Source organism: Podarcis gaigeae, assembly GCF_964106915.1.
Source record: "Podarcis gaigeae genome assembly, chromosome: 13".
Classification (NCBI taxonomy): Eukaryota; Metazoa; Chordata; class Lepidosauria; order Squamata; family Lacertidae; genus Podarcis; species Podarcis gaigeae.
In genome coordinates, this window is record NC_139689.1 from 16,755,535 (window position 1) to 16,773,616 (window position 18,082).

General features: G+C 48.2%; 1 protein-coding gene across 6 annotated transcripts in view; it reads right to left on the reverse strand.

Moving 5' to 3' along the window:
* The window catches only part of LOC310829179 (uncharacterized protein), a 73,692-nt gene that overhangs the window by 23,748 nt on the left and 31,862 nt on the right, over nt 1-18,082 (reverse strand). Inside the window, exons 4-5 of one of the 6 annotated variants that reach the window (XM_083707373.1) lie at nt 1,990-2,285; nt 1,745-1,890 (exon numbers count right to left, since the gene is read on the reverse strand). The exons of the other annotated variants lie outside the window; for them this stretch is intronic. Coding sequence (XP_083563499.1) covers nt 1,745-1,890; nt 1,990-2,285 — 442 coding nt within the window. The remainder of the gene's footprint in view (nt 1-1,744; nt 1,891-1,989; nt 2,286-18,082) is intronic. 6 annotated transcript variants of the gene reach the window in all.

Consider the following 18,082-nt stretch of genomic DNA (forward strand, 5'->3'; position numbering starts at 1 on the left):
CCATGGAGGCCATGCTTTCCACGAAGTCCCGAGCTGCCCCTTGTAAGGTCGTGTCGGCATGGATGTTAAAATCCCCTAGGACGACCAAGCTAGGTGTCTCCAGGAGAACATCCGCCACGACCTGAAGCAGCTCGGGCAGGGAATCCTTGGTGCAGCGGGGAGGTCGGTACACCAATAGGAATCCTGTACTGCCCCTATTGCCCAACTTCCAGAACATGCACTCAGAGAACTGGGTCTTCCCAATAGGACGCCTGGTGCAGACTAATGACTTCCTAAAAATCACTGCAACCCCCCTCCCCGCCCACATGACCTGGGTTGCTGTGCGTAAGAGAAACCTGGTGGGCAAGCAGCAGCAAGCACAGGCCCATCTGTTTCATCCAACCAGGTCTCTGTCACACATGCCAGGTCAAATCCTCCATCCAAAATCAGGTTGTGGATGGCAGTGGTTTTATTCATCATTGACCTGGCATTGCACAGCAACACTTTCAGGTCATGTGGGTTTCCCTTGCTGATTCCAGTATCCTTCCGGTCAGGACCAGACCTGGAGGCAGGGATAGTCCTCAAACAACGACTAAACCTGCCTCCTCGGTAATGACATGGTCTGGTCTTAGCTTAACTCCTCCTCCTGCCCATGATCACCGAGATCGGATGTCCCAGTGCTTCCCCCCCTGTGGAACTTGTCCCAGCCATTCTATTGGCTGAGGCCCACTCCCAGGCATCCCTGACCCTTCCCCTTAAAAGGCAAAATACAAACTATCTAATAACTTAACAGAATAATAAAAATAGAAGCACAGCAAAAAACAATAGTGCTAAAATTAAACTACTCCCCACCCTAACTAAATACTTAACCAACTGCAAGCAGAAATAAAATTATAAAATTATAAAACATTATAAAAAACAACAACCACAATTTAAGGTGCAGCAAATTAAGAGCAGTTAAAACATTTAAAACCATTTTGTCACTTGCTGCAGGTAGCTGCTCAGGCCTCTAAATTGTAGTGGTGAGTGCAGGCCCCGCCCCCTAGGCCAGATGGAATTGGCAGGAGAGGGAGCAGTCCTCCCAACACTCACGCAGGCAGCAACAGCAACAGTGTTCCGGAGGCCTTGATGGAGGCCCTCAAGCTGTGGCGATGAGTGCAGGCTCCGCCCCCTAGGCCAGATGGAGGTAGCAGGAAAGGGAGCGGCCCATCCAGCACTTACCCGAGCAGCAGCAGCAGTAGCGTCCCGGAGGCCTCTCTCAGGCCTTTTAAGCTGTGGCGATGAGTGCAGGCTCCGCCCCCTAGGCCAGATGGAGTTGGCAGGAAAGGGAGCGGCCCACCCAGCACTCACCAGACGCCTTTTTGCATATGAAAACAGGGCATTCTTGTCTGTTTCTAGCATCCTTATGACCACACCAAGGAGCACTGCTTGAAGTCAAACCCAGGAAAAAATCCACCTCTTACGGCTCTTCTATATCTGCTTTGTTCTGCATTTGTTTTGGCTTTAGTAGCCTTACCGTACAATGCTCAGAGAAATTGGGGGGGGGGGGGGCCAAGAGTTACATCTCAGGCTGTACAGGCCTTAGTTAGCATGTTAAAAGTTAAAGTTTATGACAGTACAATTAGAAAAAGACTGCAGAGAAGAGAAGCTCCAGCTGCAGAGAAGAGAAGCTGGTCATTTCTCCATTCCAGAGATCCATCAGAGCTTTGACAGAACCACCTATCAAGTATCAATGTGTATGCAAGTAAGGTGTCCAGTCACCTACCTCACTGGGACACAGGTTACACACAACTCTTGTCCCAGAACATGCTGGGTTTTCCATCTTGGTTTTTCTTCCTTCCTCTGCAAACAGTGGGGATTCTGACTGCGTCACTGAGGAGCATGTCGCCTGGACCAATTTTTTACTTGAGCCTGTAAAAGACAATTATTTACCTGACATGAATGCTGGAAGGAGAAGGAAGGTGGTTGAACTGTCCCTGAAGCTTAGAAAGTACTCTAAGTCAAACTCACCATGTACTGCAACTAGCAGAATCTGAAATGAGTCTGGATGTTTCCTTTCTACTTGTTCAAGGAACCAGCAACAAGTTGCCTCCCCCCTTTCCTGGATCATATTCAGCAGTTTTTGACTTTTCTCTTTGGAGTCTTCCTCTGCTTTCTGAAAGTCTCGGTATTCTTTCGGTGTGATAATATAGCCATAGCTTAATAAACCTATAAAGAATCCTAGGTCCTTTTCAATAATTTCAAGTAATTCTTTTCTTCCCTTGCGGACTATTTCATCACCAGTGATAGCGATTCCTTCCAGTGACCTGTGGCAAAAACATTTATTTGATTTTAGGCATTGTTGTGGGGAGAGAATTAGAGCTTGATTAGGATACTAGCTGGGGCTGGGGTTCTCTACTGCCCTCATTAATTCTCGGAGCATGCTGAGATCTGCTTTTCCATTGCAACCTGGAAAACATACGCAGTCTTCGTGATACATTTTGCACTGCTCTCTAGGTTGCATCCAAGGCTGATGCCCCTGCTGACTTAGTTTTTATACAAAAACAGAGCCAGGCTGCCCATGAAAAGGCAGCTTATTTCACCTTGCTTGGGTGCCTCTTCGCAGCCCAATAACTCTCCCCCTCCTCAGCTGCACACCTATTTTGAAAATGAAACTGTAACAACTTCACTTGTACCCCCAAGGAACAAGGAGGGCAAAGTTGTAATGGAGTGATTTTCAAAACAGAGACCTGAAAGGAAGGTGTGTGGCTGGTTTGAAGCTGTGTTGGTGGCCCAAATCTGTAAAGGAAGCTCAATCCCATCAGCTGCCTCTCTTCTTGTTGCTTCTCCCTCTCTCCATTCTGGGCTGTAGTATTATTATTATCAAGCTGGCTTTCAGGCAAGGCAGCCTCCTCTTTCAGGTAAGGCAGCCTCTTTTCCGCCAGCAGAAGGCAATAGCCACTAGCCACCCCATCAGGGGGTGGGGAACTGACAAACTGGCAACTCAGAATTTGATTTTAGGGTTTTTTAAAAGGCCAAAGTGTCAGGGAAGAGTACCCTTGTGCCCCTAGGCAGCTGTAAATAATGGACTTCAGAAATATACTGGGAGCAGAATGGGGCAGCCTTTCTAGCAGAGCTTGCTAATCAACCAAGTTAACTCGAGGTTTAGCATGACAGTCCTCCTCCCAGAGCCCACCACCCACAGATTGGATTTTGTATACATTTAGGTGTTGGTTTTGAAAAAGGAAGAGTGTGTGCATGTGTGCACATAACATGCGTTTTGGAAAAAGATTGCCATCTCTTGTTAAAGACCCCCCTGGATTGCATGTGACTTCTCCACTCTTTTTCTTCCTCCTTGAGAGGAGCAGAAGCCCCAGCACTGCCTCCCCCCACAGCAGGGCGAGGGTCTTCCCTGCCACTGATGCTGCTCCTGCCACTGCTCATTGCTGGTGGGGCTGCTGAGAAGGAAAGAAGTCAGGAGGAAAAGAGAGGAGAGAAGTGACTTTTCCCTGTGTTTTCCAACACACACCCTTAGCAAATACAATTCCTGGGGGAACACCACTTTGATTTGCCTCAGGCTCCAAAATGTCTGGGGCAGCCCTGCATGCAAACCATGCTCTATAATATGCAGAAGTTTGAAGTCAGAAAATTGTGATGTGCATGTGACGTCATGTGGTGAGAGGAGGCCCGATGGGGCCTGTCACGACACCAGGGAGGACCTGAAGGGGTCTGCCACAGACACCCATCGTGACCTGTTGCAGCCTTGAGTATAGCCAGGATGTATTTTAGGAGGCAGGCTTTAGGTTTGGGGGGCAGAACTGAGTTATCTGAGACACAATTGGTCAGTTAAGTTTTTTTTAATTTACTTGATTCGGGGGTGGGGCAGCTAGCCCCCTGTCTACATCCATGGTCACAACCACAGAATATTGAGGGATCCCAGACCCCTCCTTGAAATGTTGGGTTGTTAGTCCCCCATGCCCCCTGCTTATCACCGAATCCCTTAGCACTGTTCTTTCCAGAAACACATTTGCCCATCCTGGTTCCTGGATGCAACTCCCTCCCAAGCTAAGGTCTAATCCTGTCTTCTGAAACTCACACCATCCAATCATTACTCTTCCACTGTAAGCTGCAAACAGAATTGTGATGGACTTACCACACTTTTTTCTTTCTTACATTCCTCTGTATATGAGGAGGCATGCCACTGTAACCTGTGGGCAGGTAAGGGAGAGGTCAAAATTAGCTGTTTTATCCCCCCCCCCTTTCGGGCTGCTTGTTCTTCCTCCTCCACTGCCACCACCAGGTTTGTGGTGTGGTGAACCAGCTTATACTCGAGTCAATAAGTTTTCCCAGTTTTTTGTCCTAAAACTAGGTGCCTCAGCTTATATTCGGGTCAGCTTATACTCAAGTATATGCGGTAAGTGGTCTCTGTCTGAAATTTGGGGAATGTTGTATAGGTGATAATTAGTGACAATGTCTTAAAAGGACCACCTTGTAGATCTACTTATGCGTAAACTAAAGAATTAAAAGTGCACCTGGGTTTTAAAAAAACGAACAAAAATTGGATGGAAATTAAGCAGGACTACCGAAAAGCAAACCCTGCATGGATCAACCCCTTCAGGGCCACCCAACACGGACAGGTCATAGCCAAGAGTTTAGAGTAAATGTGAACCACCTGGAGAAGGAACTGGCAAGCCACTCCAGTATTTTGCCAAGAAAACTTCGTGGACATAAATAAGGAGAAGCTTTGAGAAGAAAGTGAGAGTTTCCAAGGCAAGCTCTGGCTCTGGGGTAATGGAGAGTTGGACACAACTAAGATGACTAAACAACAACAACCCAAAAGCAAAGTGTTTTACATTTGTTTTGGATTAGAAGAAGCTTTTTTTGTTTTGGTTTGGATCACCATGGCAGGGGGCTGATTATAACATCGGAGCCGTTTAACACAGGATGTTTTGAGGATGAGATGGGAGTAATCATCCTCCCCACCCCCACCAGGGCTGGAGGGGCAGCACACCCACAGATCGCCCAACACCAGCCCCCAATCCAGAAAGGAATGTGGGCCATACCAGCCACTGAGGAGCCAAAAAGATTTGAGCTGAAGAAGGATTATCATCAAGATGGAGATCGTATGTCAGAACAGAAGGGGGACGGAGTATTTTTTGCTTCCTTCGATATATTCTGTATTTGCTATTTTACCGGGCAAGAGCCTGTCAGTACGCCTTTGAGCCGGTACCAGCGACTGGGCTCAATAATTGGTTCTGCCCCGACTGGGCTAGGTGACGGGAGCACTTCCAGAGACCTTCCACTCCTGGAAAGCAGGTCTCAGTGTACTGGACTCACAACAGTGCACTGTGAGCACCAACCTCAACAAAGTATAAACAATGTGGAAGCTTGCTGAAGCATAACTTCATTTATTTCTAATAGCTGCTACAAACTAAGACTACAGAGCTACTGGCTTGCATGACTGTTACAGCTCTCACTCAGCCATCTAATCACTACATAGATAAAACACAGACTGCACACAGTGTCAGGCAGGAGTGGAAGAAGCGAAGAGCAGGTTTCCACTCCCTTCTTTCTGAAAACTTCATATCAGGAGATTCTCGCAATTGGAGGGGGTGAAAATATCAACAGAGCCCCCCCCCCCCCCAGGAAGGACTGACTGCCGAATGACTATGTAAGCAAGTGAGATTGGAGTGTATTATAATATTTGGGGCTTATTTTGATCTCATCATTAACTGTGTGGAAAAGATTTACGAAGACACAATTATACGCCCAGTACAATTGGCAGAAAGCCAAATTTCCTCCCTTTTGAGACATGTAATTGCATATAATTCTAGTCGTGGGGAAACAAAAGTGAAAGACATGGGTAGTTAATCACTGTCAGGGTACTGCCATCGAAAGGGGGGAGGGGGGCAGAAGAGTACAGGGAGCCTCCAACGTTGCTGAGCAGTAGCACTTTGTCAGGCAGTGGAGAGTGTGATGCCTCCAGCAAAGCAAAGGGGGAAAGGAGGGACAAAGTGAGACAGAGGCTCACAGACTTTACTGTGAGCCCAAGCACCTCGCTCAGCCAGGCTGGTCGGGAAACAAACATGCCGCTTTCGTCACCCAGTTTTTGTAGAGGTATGAAGCGTAAGGAGGGGAGGAGGAGATTTTGGGGGGTGTATAAGTTCTTATGCTGGGGGAGTGCTGGAAAAAGCCACTCCTGGAATCTGCAAGTGACTGAGAAAGACATGAACTTTGGATCTTTGAACAGCACATAGTTGCACTAAATAAAACCTGTAAAAGACAGGTTGGAGTCTTGGCTGTTTACTTGCAAGCAACCACCTACAGACCTGACAGCATTCCAGGAGTCACTGCGGTTGCTTGCAGGTAGCAGGGCAGAGCAGCATGATGGATGAAGAGACACAGCACCAAGTAGCAGCCCTAAGGAAGAGGAACACAGACCTGGTAGGGCGCGTGGCGGAGCTCAGAATCAGACTGGAGGAACGCAGAGCGCAAGACCAGCAACTCAGGGCCACTCTAGTGGGGAGAAAGGTACCATCGCTGGTTAGCAAATTTGGGGGGAACCCTCAGGAATACCTTGCTTTTAAGACTGAGATCAAATAGCCCTGGACTTGCAAAAGAGGGAGTTTGCCAATGACAAGGAGAGGGTTGCCTTTGTGGGGGGCTGCCAGAGAGTGGATGAGACCCCTTATTGCAACCGAAAACGATGCCCTCCAGGACTTGGGAAAGTTTTATGAGGCTATGGACGCCATGTTTACCAGCGAGATCCAGGGGGAGGTGACACAACAGGAGCTATTGACACTTAAGGAAGGTTCCTTAACTGTCCGCAGCGATTGGTCAAGGTTTGCGATGCTGGTGCACAAGCTGGGCTGGGACTTGTCATCTGAACCCATGCAAGCTCTTTTAAGGGCAGGATTAAATTCAGACGTGAAAGATGAGCTTTCCAGGCAGCCCTGACCCAAAACAATGGATGAATTAACCAAGGCCACATTAGCTATTGGTGTGTGTGTCAAGAAGCCCACGCGCTGGAGAGGAGGGAGATCAGAGGGGAACGTTTCCATGGAAACCACATTCCTGAGATAGCAGCCGGGGCTTTTCACAGGCGGGCTCAGCCAGAGCCGATGGAGATTGATGGAGCCAGTGCATGGGAAGATTCAAACACTGAGCATCCAAAGAAAAAGGAGGGAAGTGACTGGAAAACAGCCAAAAAGTGTTTCCTCTGTCAACGACCAGGGCACTTTGCCAAGGCTTGCCCGCAGCGTCAAGGCTGGCAAGGGATGGTGGGGGCAACGGCTAAGGAGGAAGGACAGGGGGCCAAGGAACAGGGAAACGATGATGCCTGGCTGATGAGAAACCGGGGCAGCGGCCAGGCAGGAGCGCAGTAGAAGAGCCCTGACCATGCCCTCCCAAAGCAGGCATAGTGGTCAGGGTGTTGCTGGAGCTCCCTAATGGCCACCCAATGGAAGTACAAGCATTGGTGGATTCTGGTGCCAGTGCAAACTTTTTCAGCAGGGACTTTGCTTTGCAGCATCAGCAGCACCTGTTGCCTCTTGACTTTCCATTGCAAGTAACCACCATTGATGAGAGTTGTTGGGGGGTGGCAAACCAGACACCCCCCCATGAGAATGAGGGTCTCCACGTGCTCTGAAACTATTGCCTTTCACGTGGCCACCTTGGCAGGACCCCCCATTATTATGGGAATGAGTTGGTTGGCTCTCCATGATCTGGTGGTGTCGTGGCACCATCGATCCCTTACTATCATGTCGGCACAACGTGTAGAGCACTGTCTGGAGGGGGATGAGCCACAGGAGAGGAAAGCCAGGGTTGTGACGATGCGTCTGGGGGAGAAGGAGAAAATCCCTCCACAGTACCCAGATTTTGAGGAGGTGTTCAGCGAGTGGGAAGCTGACACGTTACCCCCACATCGGCCGTACGACTGTCAGATCAATTTAGTCCCAGGGGCCAAGCTGCCGGCAGGTAAGCCGTACTCAATGTCTGACTAAGATATACATGATTTGAGGAGGGGTTTCATCAGGGAATCCAAAGCAGTGGGAGGGAGTCCTGTGTTCTTTGTGGACAAGAAGGGGACAAAAGAGCACCACCCAGTGGTGGATTTCAGGATTGTAAATTCCTTGATGGAACCCCTGGCCTTCCCCATGCCGAGAATCGACAGCATTTTGGTGAGAGTCAGGCGGGGCAGGGTTTTTACCAAACTGGACCTCAGGGGAGCGTACAATCTGATCAGGGTGTGGGAGGGGGACGAATGGAAGACGACCATGTTTACCCCCCTAGGGGCATTTGAATATATTGTTATGCCGTTTGGATTACAAAGTGGAAGCCCCTGTTTCCAGGCATTCATGCACCATGTACTGGAGTCCCTACTGTACCGGAACTGCGTCTGCTTTTCGGATGACATGCTAGTCTTCTCGGAGAACGAGGAACAGCACGCAAGAGATATCCTGCAAGTGTTGGAGAAGCTAAAGGAGCATCAGTTATGGGTCAAGCTGGAGAAATGCCAGTCCATGTTTGGGAAGTGGAGTTCCTAGGGTACCGGCTGTCAGATAGGGGACTGGCAATGGACCGGGAGAAGGTGAGAGTGGTTTTGGAATGGGAAAGACCCAAAACAAAGAAGGATGTACAGAGATTCCTTGGCTTCAGCAACTTCTACAGAAAGTTTATCAAGAACTTTGCCCATTTGTCAGCACCCATAACTGATTGTCTCAGTGGGAAGAAAAAGTTTCTGTGTACTGAGGAGGCGCAAAGGGGATTTGAGAAACTGAAGAAGGTTTTTGCATCAGAGGAGCAGCTACTGCACATGAATCCTGACAAGCCATTAGAGGTGGAAACTGACACTTCCGATCGGGCCATTGGAGCAGTCCTGTTTCAGCAAGATGCAGGGGGGGGATTGGAGGCCTTGCGCCTTTTTCTCCCAGAAACTGAACAAATTGGAGCATTACTACAGTATCTATGACAAAGAATTGTTGGCAATTTTTGCGGCTTTTAAGCAGTGGAGACACTTCCTGATTGGGGCTCAGCAGCAGATACAGGTGCATACAGATCACAAGAATTTGGAATACTGGAGAACCACACGTGTGCTTTGCCGTTGGGTGAAGTTTTTAAAGTTGGGTGCCAACTTTAACTTTAGGATCCAGTACGTCCCGGGAGAGCGGAACGTGAGGGCAGATGCGTTATCTCGGAAACCAGAGAACATGGAGGAAGAAGAACCCCCATGGCCAGACATATGTTACAGAAGGACAAATGGACCTGTGGAGGAGCACTAGTGGAAGAAGCAGAACTGGTGCGACTCACCAGAGAAGATGACTTTGCTCAAAGGAAATTCAGCGAGCTCAAGCGGGGGTTGGGAGCAGAGGGGGGTTTTGAGGAGAAAGGGGGGTTGTTGTCCTACAGAGGGGCAGTGTATGTACTGGGAAAGTCCCTAAGGGTCAGAGTTCTCAAACAGCTCCATGACAACCCCACTGCTGAGCATTTGGGCGACACAAGTTAGTTAGTTGGTGGCCCAAAGTAAGGGAGGATGTGCAAGATTATGTGCGAGGATGCGACATTTATCAAAGGGCAAAGGGTGAGAGGGCAGTGCCGGCGGGGTTGCTAGAACCCTTGCCCACACCTGGGAGGCCATGGGAGGTGGTGTCCATTGACTTCATGACGGACCTGTTCATAGCCAGAGGTAAGATGGCGGTCATGGTGGTGATGGATCTACTAACCAAGATGTGTCACTTTGTGGCATGTTCCCATGCAGTGACAGTAAAGGAGACCACCATGTTATTCGTGGATCATGTATTCCGACTGCATGGGGTCCCTTTGCGGGTAATTTCGGACCATGGAAGGCAGGTCACCTCACGTTTCGGGTGCAAGCTCATGAGTTTGTTGCAGGTAGAGGTGAGCTTCTTGACAGCAAGGCATCCAGAAACTAATGGACAAGCTGAGAGACCGAATGCCCTTTTGCACCAGTACTTGCACTGTTATATCAATCGGAGGCAGAATGATTGGGTGGAGAAGCTAGCACTGGCAGAGTTTGTGTACAATAATGCTGAACACGTATCCACTGGGATGAGTCCCTTTCTTGCCAATTGTGGGTGCCACCCCAGGGCCTTCCCAGGGCGGTGGGGAGGAGGCTTGGAGTGTGCTGGGCGCAGAGCAATTTGCGGAAGAGATGGAGGCGATACATCAACAGCTCAAGATGAACTTGGAGAGGGCAAAGGAGGCATACAAGAAGGAGGCCAACAAGCATAGAAGACCAGGGGAGATCATCCAGGTGGGACACAAGGTGTGGTTGTCATCTCAGGGGCTGCCCTTGAGGGGGAGGTGCAAGAAACTGCCGCCTAGGAGAGTGGGCCCCTTTGAGGTCATCCAGCAGGTCAATCCAGTAGCGGTTAGGTTGAAGCTTTCAGACATTTGAATACACCCGGTTTTCCACAGGTCCCTGCTGTCACCTTACAGGGAGGGGCACGGCTGCCCGGGGAGGGGGAGGGAGGTGCCCACCTCGCCAAACGTAGAAGATAGGGAACAATACAATGAAGTGATGGAGAGACTTGACTCCAGGTGGAACGGACATCAACTAGATTATCTAGTTGCCTGGGAGGGGGTGCCCAGTTCGGAAAATGCGTGGATTCCTGAGGGGTGCGTAACTAAGGAGTTTCTCATAGAGAAATTCCACGCTCTCTTCCCAGACAAGCCCAAACCCCCGGGGAGGTTTTTTGGAGAAGTGTTTGGACCCACAGAGGACGAGGGGGACTTCCAGGGATTCCCACCCTCAGAGGGGGGGGGGAATAGTTGATGAAGTCACTGAGAGCTCTGATGAGGAGGAACACCCCGAGGACTCTCCAATGTGGACGGGGTTGTGGGGGGGGGGTTGGGAAGCGGTTTTTGAGGACACTGAGGAGGATGACAATTCTTTCCTTGGCTTCCCACCCTCTCCTCCCGTCGCCACTGAGGGTGAGGTAGTTCAGAACGCCACCGATGGCGGGGGTTGAGGGGTGTGGATGTCAGCCTCCTCTGGCTTCTCCCTTCCAGACTTGAAATTATACTATGAAGCAGCTTGCATCACATGGATTCAGGACTGGATAAAGTTAGAAAGAGATGAAATACTGGACTTGGAAGGACATGATAATAGATTTGGTTGGCATTCATATTTATGGTACAGGAAAGATTGAAAAAGAAAGGTTTTCATAATCATATAATAAGAAAAACACTTATAAAAGTTTGGAATAAATATAAAAACTTTCTAGAACCAAAAAACCCATGGTGGCTCTCACCGGTGGAAGCATTAGCATTAAAACCAGTTAGTAAGGGAGGAATTGGCCGACATATAGAGAAGTATTAATAGAGGCGGGAAAAGGGTTAAAGCTGAAAGGCTATGAGGAAGTGAAGACCTTTTTACAAAGCTGGCTACATCACAGACAATTAAATGAACAGTTTAAGGAATACAAAAAGAAAGGTTTTAGTTATACAGTTTCAAACTTTCAAAAAGAGATAGTTGAGAGTGACACAAAATTACTTTAAAAAACGTATTATCTCCTACTTTATGGGGAAATGTTAGATGAAATGGTAAAGTCAGCACAAATAAAGTGGGCTCAGGGTTTAGGTCATAATATACAACTTGAAGATTGGGAAAAGATGGGGAAGGTGAACCTAAAATTTACAGATTGTATCTTACTGAAAGAGAATTATATGAAAATGATATATAGATGGTATATAACACCAGAGAAAGTGGTCAAAATGTATAAAAAGGGATCAAAAACTTGTTGGAAATGTAAAGAAAAAGATGGGACATTCTATCATATGTGGTGGGAATGCAAAAAGATTAGAAATTATTGGGAAATGATATATAATGAATTGAAAAAAAATGTTTAAAAAGACTTTTGTTAAGAAACCAAAAGCATTCCTTATAGGAATTTTAGACCAAGATGTAAAAAAAGGAAATTGGAAATTATTTATGTATGCAACAACAGCGACAAGAATTATATTAGCACAAACTTGGAAGACAGAAGAAGAACAATGGCAAGGGAAACATGGAATATGCAGAACTGGCAAAACTAACAGAAAAATTACATGAAAAGGACAACAAAGACTTTAAAGGAGAATGGGAACCATTTACAACATATATGAAGAAATGGACTCATTGGCAGGGTTTGAGTAAACAATCACAACTGTTTACAACAAAAAATAAGACTACAGTGGTACCTCAGGTTACAGACGCTTCAGGTTACATACGCTTCAGGTTACAGACTCCGCTAACCCAGAAATAGTACCTTGGGTTAAGAACTTTGCTTCAGGATGAGAACAGAAATCGTGTGGTGGCAGCAGGAGGCCCCATTAGCTAAAGTGGTACCTCAGGTTAAGAACAGTTTCAGGTTAAGAACGGACCTCCAGAACAAATTAAGTTCTGAACCCAAGGTACCACTGTTTATGTATTGAGCAAATTTTAGGGAAACAATACGCAGGGTGAACGATATGGAAATAAAACAAAAGGGGAGTATGAGGGAAGTCCAAGGGAGGAGGGTCGAAATATGAAAAATTGTTACTTCCGGGTTGGCGCCTCCGGCAATGGCGGAGCTCCTCCGATCGGGAGGAACTTGCTCCGTGAAAAGCAGAGTCTGATGGCGAAGGCGGAGACTCATTGAAATCACAAGCGGGAGAAGCTTGTGAACCTGGGATTCGGCTGGCACCTTTTGCGCCTCCCCAACTCACGGGGAAACCCTGTTTTGGGGATCCGGAGCAACGTGGGGTGAGTGGCGCGGTGCTTCGAATTGACTGCTTCTTTCACAGAGTGAAGCCGCACTGCTGTTGCCAGAGAGCGCTGACTTTTTCCTGTGGACAATTGGACTTTAAACAACTACCTGTGAGTAGAACGGAAAATTGGATCCTTAAATACTTTAATTTGGCACCGAAATGGGAAGGATTCAAACAGGAAGTCCGCCTTCCCCTTTTGTAAATAGATTGAAGCAAAGAAGTTGCAAGCTAAAGTCTTGGAAAGCCTTTGGTAAAGGATTAAATTTCCATCGGTTAAAATTGCAAAAAAAAAACCCTTGGAAGCAGGAGAAGAGGGGTGAAATTTTGGACCTAGCGAGCCTGCAGGAGAGAGTGAAAAATCAAATTACCACTGCTCTGAACCTGGAAAAGGGCTGCCAGAAAGAGTGACGTTTTGGGAGAGTTCATTGACTATGAACAGAAAGTATTTGACAGCTAGCTAAATAAGAGAAAGATACTGTTTCCATTGTCCTTTTCTGCGTTTAAAAAGGAGGAAAAGTAACTGAAAATTGAAACTATCTTTTATGGCTTGAGTTGTGTTTGAAAGGATTGATACAAGTGGAGACTGTTTCCCTCTAGAGGGTGCTTTTGAAACTGTTACAGGAGTGTAACTGGGGAATCTCCAGCTGCAAGATAAGAAATTGTGAGAACCAGAGATTGACCTTGGACCATTTAAAAATGTTGACAGGAGAAGCCATAGTGACTGTATTATGCAAGATAAGCTATTCGCTGGAACAGCTTCATAAGACGACGGATGACATGGCTTTTAAAATTGACAACTTGGGACAAAAAGTGACTAACATGAGACAGAAAGTGAGCACCAACACAGAAATAATTCAGGACTTGGTACAAGAATCTACTTTGGCAGGACAAATTGTGGAGGAGAAGGAGAAAGCTGTTGCTGTTGAACCTAAAGTAATACAAGCGGGATCCTCAGTCTTACAGAAGAAAATTGAGGACTACAAGTTGAGGCCTTTTATGATCGAATCTAGAAAAAGTCAGAATTTGAGGATCGGATCCCGGCCTGGACTGAAGAAGGAAAGTTGGAAATATCCCTCTATGTAGGGATTAACTGACTTGGACTTGGGTCTGGAGGAGATTGAAGTTCTGGGGGCCGTTGGATTTGGAGGAATCTTGAAACATGTCCTGAAACACTTTATGGATCTTAGCTTCAACTATGGAAATTTGGCTGACCTGTCTAGAAGGAATAAAAGTATTGTTAGGTTGGAGTCTTCCCGAGATCTGCTCTTTAGCATTAAAGAATATGAAGAAGACCTGCAGAAGGGACCTGGAAAAGAGTTAAGAGCCTTGGACATAAGATCTCTAGGTTGATGGACTATATGGAATTGACGGAAAGGACTGGCAGAATCCGAAACCAGGGAGAGGAGATGGTGGAAGAAGATTGGAAAATTTAAAGTTTATATATAGAAATGTGATGGGATTATGAGCTGCTTGTGCGTAAAAGCTTGATCCCTCTGGGGTTTGGCTGGTCAACCAAACCGAGGCACTAACGGAGCCCCCAAAGCATGACTCCGTCAGTCACTGGTAGAATCTGACAGTGGGCGTCTACGGAACTTACGCCAACACAAAAGCTGTTTGACGGACATGCGCCTTCGTGACTCTCTGCGTGACAGTTTCCGGCGAAGGGTGGGAGTTCCTAACGGGGGTCTTGTTACCTCTTCACTATTCTCACTAGAAGTATCCCAGAGCCTCCCCTCCGATTCCCCTTCCGCTGGAACTCCTGCTCTCCCCCTGCTGGTTCCTTCCTCTGCTGCAGAGTCTCTCCTATTCTCCTGGAGCCTCTCCACCACCTGTCCTTCCGATGGCAGTTCCCTGACATCCACCTCCCCCCCAGGGCCCCCTTCACCCCCCCGCCTCCTCTCCCACTGGCGGTGAGGGCGGAAAGCCCCTGAAGGAACTCTCCTCGTCGTCCGAGGATTCAAACACTTCTAGCCACTGCGTACCGTCTCTCTCCCTGTTTTCCTCTTCTTCGTCGGAGTCGGCTTCCTCACCCACCCCTGACTCTGGGAACCCTTCAAACTCCCCTTCCTCATCGGTGGTCCCAAAGTGTTCCCTTCTAAATTGTGCCACGGGTTGCGGTTTTTTTGGGAAACGCTGATGAAATGTTTCTATTAAAACCTCGTCATTGACTACCTCTGCTGGTACCCAAGTGTTTTCCGACTCTACTTCCCCCTCCCATTCTACCAGATATTCCACCTGATTCCCCTTCCACCTGGAATCAATGATTCCTGCCACGTTCATGTCGCGTTCTCTCTCTTCTATCACGGGCGTTTGGGTGACCTCTCTCTCACGCTCCCCCCACTCACGTCCCTCTCGGTACGGCGACAGTAATGACCTGTGAAATACTGGGTGCAATTTCATGTGACTGGGCAGTCTGAGTTTGAATGCTACTGGGTTGACCTGCTGTATAACCTCAAAGGGTCCCAATCTTTTGGGTCTCAATTTCTTACTCCCTCCCTTGAACGGTAGTCCTTGGGTGGACAGCCACACCCGGTTTCCCACCCTTATAGTTTCACCTTCCCTCCTATTTCTGTCTGCTTGCTTCTTATATTCTTCCTTGGCTTTCTCTAAGTTAAGTTGAAGCTGATGGTGGATCGCTTCCATCTCTTCAAAAAAATGTTCCGCCGCCGGCACGCTCCACCTCTCCCCTCCTTCTCCTGGAAATGCCCGGGGATGACACCCATAATTTGCCAGAAAAGGACTCATCCCTGTGGACACGTTCTCCGCGTTGTTGTAGGCAAATTCTGCCAGAGGTAACTTATCTACCCAATCATTTTCTCTGTCTTTTACATAACACTTCAGGTATTGTTGTAAAATCCCGTTTGCCCTTTCCGCTTGCCCATTTGTTTCTGGGTGCCGGGCAGTTGAGAAATTGAGTTCAACGTGCAGTAAGCTCATAAGTTTCCTCCAGAACCTGGAAGTAAACTGTTTCCCTCTGTCGCTGACCACCCTCAAGGGGGCGCCATGCAACCTGAAAATATGCTCTACAAACAACTTGGCGGTTTCCTCCGCTGTGACCACATGTGAACAGGCTATAAAATGACACATCTTAGTTAATAGATCTACCACCACCATGACAGCTGTTTTGCCTTTGGATTTTGGCAGGTCCATCATAAAATCTATGGATACTGCCTCCCATGGCCTTTCTGGTGTGGGTAAGGGTTGTAATAGCCCCGCTGGCGCCACCCTCTCCCCTTTCGCTCGCTGGCACCTGTCGCAACCCCTGACATATTCCCGTACGTCCTCCCTCACCTTGGGCCACCAAAACTCCCTGGTAACCAACCACATGGTTTTGTGCTGTCCAAAATGTCCCGCTGTGGGGCTGTCATGCAACTGCTTGAGTACTCTGCCCCTCAGTTCCCCATCGGGTATGTACAGTGCCCCTTTGTAATACAACGCCCCGTTCTTTTCTTCAAACCCCCCTGTGTTCTCATCTGTCCTCCTGAGTTCTCTGATTTTCTCTTGGGTATTCATCGTTCTCAGTACCCTCTATCAGTTCCCTCTGCCCCACCAATGCCGCCCCACACACCCAGCGGTCTTCAGGGATTACATGCCTTGCCTCAGGCGCTCCCTCCCCCTCTAAGTACTCAGGTTTCCTGGAAAGAGCGTCCGCCCTCACGTTCTCGGAGCCTGGCACGTAACGAATCTCAAAGTGGAATTTGGAGAACTCCTGGGCCCATCTCACTTGTCTCTGGTTCAGCACTCGGGCTGTTCTCCAGTATTCCAGATTTTTGTGGTCAGTTCGGACTTGAACCTTGTGCTGCGCCCCAATCAGCAAGTGCCGCCATCTCCGGAATGCTTCATGAATGGCGAGCAGTTCTCGGTCGTATACTGTGTAGTTCCTCTCGGATTTGTTCAACTTCCGCGAGAAGAATGCACACGGCCTCCATTCAGACGTATCTTTTCCCGGCTGGAGAAGCACGGCCCCCACCGCTCGGTCTGACGCGTCAGTCTCCACTCTCATTGGTTGTTGTAGATCTATGTGCAAAAGTTGCTCTTCCGACGCAAACGCCTGCTTTAAGTGTTCGAACGCCCGCTGCGCTTCTTCCGTCCAAACAAATTTTTTCTTGCTGCTAAGACAATCCGTGATGGGCGCTGTTAAATGGGCAAAGTTTTTGATGAACTTCCTATAGAAATTTCCGAAGCCCAGGAATCGTTGCACGTCCTTCTTGGTCTTTGGTGTTTTCCATTCCAGTACCGCTTGAACCTTGCTGGGATCCATGGCCAATCCCTTGTCAGACAACCGGTACCCCAGGAATTCCACCTCCCTGGTATGAAACTGACACTTCTCCAGTTTCACCCACAGCCGATTTTCTCGCAGTTTGCTCAGTACTTCTCTTACATCTCGCACATGCTGCTCCTCATTCTCTGAGTACACCAGGACGTCATCTAAGAATGCCACGCAGTTCTTGTAGAGCAATGGCCCCAGGACGTGATTCATGAATGATTGAAAACAGGCCGAACCCGCTTGTAATCCGAAAGGCATAACCAAGTACTCAAAGGCCCCCAAGGGGGTGAACATAGTGGTCTTCCACTCATCCCCCTTTCTCACACGTATCAGGTTATATGCCCCTCTAAGGTCCAGCTTAGTAAAAAATTTCCCTTTTCTCACCCGTGTCAGAATGTCATCAATTCTAGGCATAGGGAAAGTCACTGGTTCTGACACTGCATTTAGGGTCCTGAAATCACATACAAGCCTGGGTTTACCCGTGTTTTTTTTGTCCACAAAGAACACTGGGCTGCCCCCCACCGCTCGTGACTCTCTGATGAAACCTCGCTTGAGGTTCTTGTCAATGAACTCCCTTAACTCCTGCATCTCACTGTCTGACATTGCATACAGCTTGCCCACTGGCAATTGTGCTCCTGGGAGTAAGGTAATTTGACAGTCAAAGGGTCTGTGCGGGGGCAGTTTATCTGCTTCCTTTTCGCTAAAGACGTCAATCAAGTCAGCGTATTGTGGTGGCACCTTCCCCTTGTCCATCACTTCCATCCCTGCTAGAGTGGCCCTGGCCCCTGCCTGAGCCTCTCCCTCCTTGCAGTGTTCTAGGCAATGTGCTGATCCAAAGGAAACCACTCTCTGATGCCAGCCTACTAGCGGATCGTGTACTGCCAGCCAGCTCATTCCCAAAATAATAGGAGCTCCTCCCAAGGTGGCTACGTTAAACGCTATCAGTTCTGTGTGCCTTGCCACCCTCATTATCATTGGTACAGTCTGTTGGCTCACTTCTCCTCCCAACAGTTCCCTCCCATCAATCGTGGTAACCTGCAAAGGCTTACTTAATGGGATAGTCTGTATCTGGTGTTCAGCTGCAAACTCCTTACTCATGAAATTACA